The sequence below is a fragment of the Oratosquilla oratoria genome, chromosome 17 (assembly GCF_046742065.1).
Source record: "Oratosquilla oratoria isolate Oo_2021 chromosome 17, ASM4674206v1, whole genome shotgun sequence".
In the NCBI taxonomy this organism is placed as follows: Eukaryota; Metazoa; Arthropoda; class Malacostraca; order Stomatopoda; family Squillidae; genus Oratosquilla; species Oratosquilla oratoria.
The window spans coordinates 26,011,882-26,021,881 of record NC_134793.1 but is presented as its reverse complement, the minus strand read 5'-3'; the positions used below and the strand labels follow the sequence as shown (position 1 = coordinate 26,021,881).

Sequence of the window (10,000 nt, the reverse complement as noted above, 5' to 3'; positions counted from 1 at the left end):
TCACAAGGGCACGATCCCAATTGCCCAACGGCGCATTCAAAGGTGATTCCCAGACCAAATAAAACGCGTCCAACCTAGACCGCAAAGTGGGCACCATTCGTGTCCCTCTAACAAAACTTCCAATAACCTCCCACCTGCATGGTAAGACTCGCTGAAAACAGCAGTTAACACGGATAAATTGAACTTCACTGTTTTACCAGAACGTCCGAGGTTGGGTCCCTCAAAGATGCAGTACCTTGTCTGAGATGGCCCAACACCTGATGTCATTTGTTTAACTTGGATGGGTAATCCATCCCTCGACTATCTCTTTAAGATCCAAATATTTTACTAATAGAGTCAGGGCCTTGCTCCACACCCTGATCTCTGAATCCTAGCAAGGCAGCTTTCGCCCTCTCCGGGTACCCCTCCTCCCCTTTGCAGACGTGACGTCACACAAACTCCCAACCCTCTTGATTAGCGGCCTTGAGTGCATTTATGTTGACTGGCACACTAGCACGCAAACCAGCGCAGCGAGTCGACAGCTGCACTACCTTACTATACTTCAAAGACAGTACGCAGGGAAAGCCTGATCTGGTCTTCTTCACCAGTCGTGCATCCTTCCGCTATCTCAGCCGGGCAGTCCACTCTCTCTGACCACGTGGTCCTAGCACCTTCACTTCACCTGTCTTATCCTCATTGTGCCACGTTTGCGGTACAGTCAGGCCTACTGGAAGGCATCTGAAACACTCTAAGACACACAATAATGACAGCAACCTCCACAACGCTCCACACAGTAGATAAGCGCGCCCCAGGTCAAACTTCTCAGTGACGCCTCTCCACCCCCCCCCCATCACCAGTTCCCATCTCTATCATCACTTAGCTATTGGCTTTGCGAAATAAAAAAAAACTACTTTAAATTTTGTATTTAATGTCCCTATTGCAGAAAGGAAAAGGGAAAAACAGGTCATATCCTGTCGATTCTAACGTAAAATTCGTATATTACTGTAATATGTTCAGGGCTCCTCTGCCCTCTTTCATCATTATTTTGTCAGCCTTGTGGGCGGCATGTCCAGACAAGAATTGCCGCCCCAACCCCTAAATGTCCCGCCCCCAAGGGATAAGCCCCCCACCCCACCCCCACCCTGTGAGGACCCTAATAAGGGGAAAGGTGCCTGTGCGCAAGGCTTATCAAAAAGACGGTGGTCAGGCACATGTCAAGAACAAAAATGCCACGTTCACAGCTTCCAGATACAGGGTGCACTGCAGAACAGATTTACACGTTTCCTTTAATGGTCCTCAAGATATTTGTGACGTTCTGCAAGACTTTCTGCAGAGATTTGTTTTAATCCTGATGTACTGATGTAAGCTTCATTGTGCCTAGGGTAGGGATTAGGGAACTTGCTCGGGCATCGTAGAAATAAAAGTTAATTCTCAAGACACACATATTCTATCTTTGCCCATAACGACAGCACCCATCTTGTCAAGAAATAGATAAATGATAAAATAAATCGATAAACAAACGAATAAATAAACAAACAAATAGATGATAAATAAATTTATAAATCATAAAAAAACACGGTGGGCTTAATATTGTTCTAATATACTTTCTTGATGGCGCCGGGCGACTCTGTTCAGCTTAGGAGGCACACACACACCCTCTAGTGACTGATAGCGGCGCGAGATGGTCTAGAGAAGCTTCAATAAACCACAGACACAAGAAGCAACGGTTTTTTTTTTTTTTTTTTTTTTTTTTTTTTTTTTTTTTTTTTTTTTTTTTTTTTTTTTTTTTTTTTTTTTGTACGGCAAGGTTGCCTCTGAGCGAGGAAAACCCCCAAACGTTTATGGAACTGCAGTTCTATGCTTGGAATAACAGTAGTCACTAACTATAAAAAGAAAAACAACATGTATGGCTGTGCCAAGCATGTTTTATAATTAGCTCATGGAAATTTGGAAATTAACTTTAGTGATTAATTTTCCTTTGCAGACACATGAACACTGAATATTTCAAAAGTGATATGATGTTTGATTTTTTTTTTTTATTAAACTTCCCTCCAGCATATACATCTCGCCAGATGAAATGGGTTATTTTCACGTATTCAAGCAAGTAGCGAAAGCGGGACTTTCACTAAGCAGTATCACTTGGATATCCATTTTGTCAAGAGGGCCTTCCTTCTTTCCCATAGGGTCCTATGGAGACACGCTAACTCGGCGTAACCGTATTTCCTCGTTGACTCACACAGCTACAAGGAGATTCGCCACAAAAATTGAGCCGAGTACGTCGTCTCCGTCGATGCAAGTGTGACTTGAAAGCCTTTCACGGTCACGATACATGTCTTTCTTTTGGTTACCGGAGGCTGATTTTATTAAGCGTACTTATTGTGGCGAAATTGCATGTATGAATGTTGCATAGTGTGCCTGGATGGTTGGTATGCGTGTAAGTGATGCGTGATGTCGGAGAGTCGAAGCATGAGCAAGGGGGTGTAGCATGTAGCATGTAGCATGTAGCATGTAGCGGGGGTGTGCGTGGGGGGATGCCGGGGGGTGGTCCCGGCCTCGCCTGCCGTACCCTTGCATAGAGAGAGAAAGCCTAGCATTGGTGTTGAACACACGTGTAAAATCCTCATGTTCGCTAAGCAGAATAAACAAGAGAAGACTGAGCTCCTGCCTTTCCCTGATCCGGACAATTGTAGGCGTGAACTTGTCTTTAACTCGTGATTCCATGATCACGGCCCATGTGCAAGAGAAAAAGGTGAGTTTAATGTACAAGCGAATACGTAACATTATTATGTGATAGCCATTGACGCTATTAATGTCGATTCTTGCGCCGGGTGATCCCCGCGTCGCCAAAAGGATTAAGGATATCCATGGCTGACGCCAAATCTTCACAGGGTTTTAGGATTTTTTTTTTCCTTAACACGGGGCAATATTGTTTTGATATAAACCAGGCGACGCTAATCCTCTTGATCATCGATTTATCGCTTGGCAAGGAATAAAAATTGAAGCAGACTTCCGTGCAACTACGATCAGCGTCATATTCTAACTTCACACCAATTAGTGTATGGTCACGTTTTCTTTATCGAATTTCAAAATTTCATTGTCTCTAGGATTGTAGGCTACCCTTCCACTTTGCGCATCGCCCAACATGTCGTACCGAAACATCGGACCATTGTTTCTGGCAAATCAAAACCAACCCCACATCAGAAGAAAGAAGATGCCATCATTGCCGCCACCCTTGACCACTACCTCAAACATTGCCCCGCAACTGCTTTTCTGAGGAGAGGGCCTCCGACAACATCTGAGGTCTTGTGCGCCGCCTATGCAGCCACTAAGTCCGTTTGAACTGCGTCGGCTGGTGGAGTGTCAGCCCCCCCCCCTTTAATTTTTATATATACATGTATCTGTCCGGAAGGGTGAATTCATGGCGATGTGCATACGTATATTGCATACGTATGCACATCTAATGTATGTATGAGTGTATGTGGTCAAGGCCACACACACTCATACATTGGATCACCCCCCCCCCTTCTTTACATTATATACACCAAGATGTCACCACTTACCATCATATACAGTTATATTGAGAAGGGTGCATTCACGGAGATGTGCATGCGCAACCATATACGTGTGCACATCTTGTGAATGTATGAGTGTGTGTGGCTGGGCCCACACACACTCGTATGTCCAAACACCCACCAAACGGGCTCACACCTAACGCCCGTGTTAGCCTCTCTCCCAAATTTTATAGAATAGAAAATAGATCATGCTAGCTTGGGGTGGCATTGGTGACGATGGTACCGTGGGTGGTAGGTATGGGCGAACTGTTTTAGCTGCCGCCAAGTTTTAGGACCCAGCTCGGTTGGCAGACGTACGAGACGTGCCATGTCTCCATACTGTGTGCAACTCAGTCAAGATTAGAAATGGTGGCGGGTGGACGACGAACGATTACGTGTAAGTTGCTTCGTCGCATTCTTGTTATTCACGACTTTCGTCTCTGCAAAACTATATGATGCATCAGTTTTCTTGTGAAGATTATGAATGTAGATCATACCGAATATGAAGAATGTGTGTTGATAGAAAAAAATTACTGTATTTTATATTTATGGGTGCTGTTTAGAAAATATAAATAAGTTGCGACAGAAGCTAAAAAGTTAGACAACCATGGATTACAAGCGCTGCAAGATCCACAGGAAGGAATGGATTTTATTGGGATGTTCAGTGCCATTAATATACAATTCTATTGGTACTTGTGTAACCGTTTGTTTGAGGATAGGTTCCGGGTAATGTATATTTCAGTTTGTTTGTTTTTCAGAAGTGCACACCTAAGCGATATTTGAACAGAAGATTTATTGATTCACACATTTTTCCTTCTTCAGTTATCACTTCAATAAACTTTTTTCAATTTCAATATGATATGTCGGGACACTTCGTGACTAAAACGTGTCCCATCTGCATATCGTGGTACGGCCGCAGCACAGCCAATTTTGCAGCAGCTATCAACTAAATGCTGTTATGTGTGCATGTAGGGCGTCGGCGTTAACAAATTCCTTCGTTGCCTTTACAAGTTGACGATCTTGGTGACCGTCCAACCTACTTGCTACTCGTTAAATCATCTCGAATATCTACAACAATCGTTTGCACCAGCAAAGTTATTGGTCATTCGATATAGGACCTCGTCGAACCTAGAAAGAAAAGGTACGCATAAAGAACCACACCTTTAATATCAAATCGCAATCATCATCTCGTGTATTTCGCGTATATTTCGTGAACGTTAGTTCAAAGGCCTTAGTGGCCTTTGTGCCAGTTAGCGGTGTTCTTCGTCACGATTCTGGCTGTAAATACGTAACTTTGCAGATTGGAATTGTTCCGTGCAGTGGTTTCTGGGGGCCCAGAGGCTCCTGTATTCGGATGGCCCATTTCGAAGGCATGCTAGGCAGGATATGCAGCAGGAACATTTTCACAATCTCAATCCCAGGAATAGATAGTATTCAAGTACCTCGTTTCCTGTACGCCATTATCCTGTATATATTATGTTAGGCAATATTGGACATCGTAAATTTCATGTCAAATATACATGTTTACGTGATTCTGGAATTCTACTCTAATGTAACCTAATATCTTAACTTCTCGTCAGTCAAATATGAAAACATAGATTTGAAAGAAATGTTCATTGTAAATATTGGTCAAATAATGCTGCCTAGACTGCTAATTTTTTAAGCTAAATGATAATTGGAATTAATACTGATATTATTTCACTAAAAACTATTAATTCTGACAAGTCTAACGTGCCAAAAACCCCGTTTTTTGTGGCAGCTTTCGTGTTTATAAATCGCAAGTAAATTGCCCAAGACACTAATTGTCATCTCCCTAAATCATCAATAATTCCTTCCATTTGTAATCTATACAAATGCCATATTTACATTACATACACATACCAAGGCTTTTTTTCCCCTTCCAAGGGAGGTAGCCAAAAAGGGAAAGGCATAAAAACACTCCCACCCATTTCATCCCTAAATACACTCCACACCCCTCCCACCCTTCCTCTCATCTGAGCACCTCCTGGATGACGGGTCATCCCTGCACCCTGCCCACCGCCCTGGGTCAGAAGCAGTGTCGCAAGACACAGTACATCCACAGCGAGGCCGCTTCATTTAATCGGCGACCCCCCCTCTCCGTCCCCCTTTGCATATAAGGCGAGGACGGGGAGAAATCCCTTCGGGCTGCGTCAAAATTTACTCACACATACTACCCCACCCCCCACTTCCCCGCCCATTCCTCCTCATGCAGTCACAACATCATCCATATACAACCATTCTCCACTCACCTCCGTCCTCCGTCCCCTCCCCTCCTCCCTCAACAGACACTCCCCTCTTCCCCAAAGCCCCCCTCACCCCATCCATCCACCTCATCCTAGGACGTCCCCTCATAAGAACATAAGAACATAAGAAATAAAGGAGACTGCAAAAGACCATAAGGCCTACACTGGGCAGCTCCGTATCCATCACCACCTGTCGTCCCCATCCATAAAGTTGTCTAATCGTTTTTTAAAACAACTGATAGTTTCAGCGCTTACTACGTGGTTACTAAGTTTATTCCATTCATCGACCACCCTATTTGTAAACCAATTCTTGCCTATTTCCTTCTTAAATCTAAATTTGTCCAGTTTATACCCATTACTGCGAGTCCTGCCCTGTTGTTTTATTATGATGACCTTGTTTGCATCACCCTTGTTATAGCCTTTGATCCACTTGAACACTTCTATTAGATCACCCCGCACTCTGCGTCTTTCCAGAGAGTGTAAGTTTAGGTGCCTAAGCCTCTCTTCGTAAGGCAAATTTCCGAGTCCATGTATCATTTTGGTCATTCTTCTCTGTACTGATTCTAGTGAATTTATGTCCATTTTGTAGGACGGAGACCAAAACTGTACCGCATAGTCAAGGATGGGTCTAACTATCGCTAGATAGAGTTTAATAATTACCTCTGCACTTCTATTTGTTACCGTCCTAGCAATGAAGCCTAATGCACTGTTTGCTTTATTTCTGGCGCTAATGCACTGCTTCCTGGTTTTAAGGTCCGGACTCACCAGAACTCCCAAGTCCCTCTCGCACTCAGATTTTTCTAAAAACGTGTCATCTAAGTTGTATCTATTTTCGGGGTTGTGTAGCCCTACGTTTAACACGCTACACTTAGAGATATTGAAGTTCATTTGCCATTTCACCGACCATGTTAACAGTTTATTAAGATCATCCTGCAGAATCTGGGCGTCTTCTCCTGACCTAATTAGGCGTCCTATTTTAGTGTCGTCCGCAAACTTACTAACATCACTATTTAACCCATCGTCTAAGTCGTTTATATACATAATGAACAACAAGGGACCCAAAACCGAGCCCTGGGGGACCCCGCTAGTAACATTGCCCCACCTAGATTTTATTCCATTTATGGTGACCCGCTGTTTTCTGTTACTAATCCAAGCTCTAATCCATTCTAACACTTTTCCTCCTATGCCATGGGCTTTGATTTTATTTAGTAGTCTCTGGTGTGGCACTTTGTCGAACGCTTTGCTAAAGTCAAGGTAAATAACATCGTAATTTTCATTGTTGTCTGACGCCTTATATACCTTAGTGTAAAAGGATAGAAGATTTGTCACGCATGACTTACCTTTGGAGAAACCATGCTGTGAATCACGAATTAAATTATGCCCTTCACTCATGTTCACTCCCTCCACATCTGCCTTCCATACCTCTTTTACTAGTCTTTCTTCACTCATTCTTTCCATGTGTCCAAACCATCCTAATATTCTTTCATCAACCCTATCTCCCAAATCCTTTTTCACCCCTGTTCTCCTCCTCACCTCCTCATTTCTCACTCTATCTAGCCTAGTAACCCCCACCATACTTCTCAGACACCTCATCTCAAACACATTCAAACTCCTTCTCTCTTCTTCTCTTATGTTCCACGTTTCTGCCCCATACAGTGCTGTTGGCACAATCACTCCTTCATACAGTCTCCTCTTCGCATCCATTCCCAAATGTCTATTCCTCATTACACTCTTTAAACCACCAAGGCATTTACTCGCTTCTCTCAATCTACATTCTACCTCCACCTTCACTCCACCTTTTCCTGCTACACTTGCACCCAAGTATCTAAAACTATCCACTTCCTCCAGTCGCTCTCCCTTAATGTTCACTTCCAGTCTACTGCCACTTTCACCCCTTGTACATCTCATCACCTTACTTTTACCCACATTTATCTTTAGCTTTCTTCTATCACATACTCTCCCAAACTCTGCCACCAACTTCCTCAATCCCTCCTCTGACCCTGCCACAAGCGCAGTGTCGTCCGCAAACAACAGCTGGCTCACCTCACACTTTTCTCCATTTTCTTTAACCATCTCCAATCCCTGACTCACTACCCTAGCATTCACCTCTCGCACCACCCCATCCATGTATAAGTTGAACAGCCAGGGCGACATAACGCATCCTTGACGAAGTCCCACCTTTACTTCAAACCACTCATATTTACTTTTACTATTTTGCTAAGTGCGACGGACGTTTTTACCTGCCCCACAATATGGCCGCGGCGTCAATACATCACCGCTCGGAATACTATACAGGGGAGAGGGTAAGTGAACATGATGAAATTCCAAGCTGTCTCCAACCTAACCTAATGAGTATGAACGTGAGCACCATGAGCCAAATAAAGAAATGCTTCCCATAACGAAAGTTCTGCTAATGGGACTTTCGCAGTGAGAGATTTGATACCAGACACCGCCAGATCTTGTAATTCTTGCCGGAAAATAATTACTTTTTTGGGCAAGTATTATAGACTTACAGAGGTATATCGTTGTACATTATTGTGTCTGAAATTTAAGTCAATTAATTTCATGGTTGCAAACGGCATATAGCATTGTTTGAGCCTCTATTTATAATTACAGATGATATTCGTAAAACAGCCTATAATTGTATCAAACCAAGCAATTTGTCATTTTCTACCGACTTCAATGGACATATACTGATATATACTTTCAACTGAATGCACTAAGCAATAGGCAAATCTATGTAATGTATAGAAAATATATTTTTGTATCGAAGACTTACTTTTTCCGGTACGATAACTAAAGCCCCCTCCACACGTACCATCACGCATCAGCGACTTGATGCAGTAGTCGTGTTGAAAACTTGTTACTAGCGTCCGGACGGGCTGCATCACTGCGAATACCTTGCGCGAACAACCAGATCTCAGTCATCATTTGGCTTTCACGGAATGGGGATGTCTGCCGGCGCTCTACTCATTTAATCATTAAACCACCACAGCTTTGGAGTGTATACATTTTTCGTGCCAACATCAGACTTCTTTGATGCAATGATGGCAGTCATTTCCCTGTGAAACTGTGTTTTCAGGGTATAAAGTTTTTTGGTAATGTCTTCATTCCGCACATTACATTTTGTTAAAGAAAAGAAGTCAGCTTTCGATGTTTGTACTTTTTATATTTCTCATCTTATATTCTTTGCACTTGATATTCCAAATGGCTGGGTACTGCTTTAGTAGCTTAATGTAATGTAAGATAATAGTCTTCGTCCACTCGAAAGGCTTTGCGGAAGTTGCTTGTGCCATTGTATGAAACTAGAAGAGCGAAGCAGAGCGCGTGCTTCTTCTCCCTTTAACTGTTGACACACTGCGCAGCGATTAGAAATCGGTACGCCCATGACTGCTTTCATGATGCTGCGACGTTTTTCAACTCATCGCTTCAATACATCGCGCATCAAATACTCGTACGTCCGCCACCACTGTTGTTATATTTTATCTCACTGATTATCTTCATATACAGGACGTGACAGTGATATCCATTATTTTTCGACACTCTTAGATAAATTCCACAAACCGAAATCGACATCCTCTAATTTTTACTGCTTACACTTACTTCAGTAAAAATAATTACCTATTTTTAGTTTTATCTTATAATTAAATTAACAAAGCCTTATCACACACCAGTAAGTAAAATTTATAACATGAAGAGTCATGTTTTTAATTCTAAAAACACTTGTGCAGCCATTTATGTCGTTTTTTTTTTTTAATATCGGTTTCCAAATTAGCTAAGTCACCCCTTTGCCTCATGGAATGCGAGACAATTGAAAATTCCAAGGTCTAAATATACAGGTCAGACCGTTCGAATTCTTCTGCGCAGCTTCTGACGTCATTTGGCCGAGTCCATTTTCTCTTTGTGAAACACTGAAGAAAACTGTGAAACGCCAAGGAAGACAGGAACTATAATATTTTATATATATATATATATATTATATATTATATATTCATATATATAGACAGGAACTATAATATTTTATATATACTTATATATATATTTGTCAAAATATAACTAATTGCGTGGAGCGGTGCGAGCGAAGGCAACGTCTTTCCTATACGCTGCACCAGCTTCAACTGACAGCTATAGGACCCGCCAACCCCACTTTCAACAGCCAGGTGACGTTCACGGGCCCGCTGCGCCAACTCCCTCGAAATTCGGTCG

General features: G+C 42.6%; 1 protein-coding gene across 2 annotated transcripts in view; it reads left to right on the top strand.

Moving 5' to 3' along the window:
- The first annotated feature begins 3,793 nt into the window (after positions 1-3,793).
- Positions 3,794-10,000, top strand: part of LOC143034539 (uncharacterized) — a 46,318-nt gene continuing 40,111 nt past the window's right edge. The window contains exon 1 of one of the 2 annotated variants that reach the window (XM_076200738.1): positions 3,794-3,927. In XM_076200738.1, coding sequence (XP_076056853.1) covers positions 3,897-3,927 — 31 coding nt within the window. In that variant the 5' untranslated portion in view covers positions 3,794-3,896. The remainder of the gene's footprint in view (positions 3,928-10,000) is intronic. The other variant, XM_076200737.1, reaches the window with a different exon arrangement.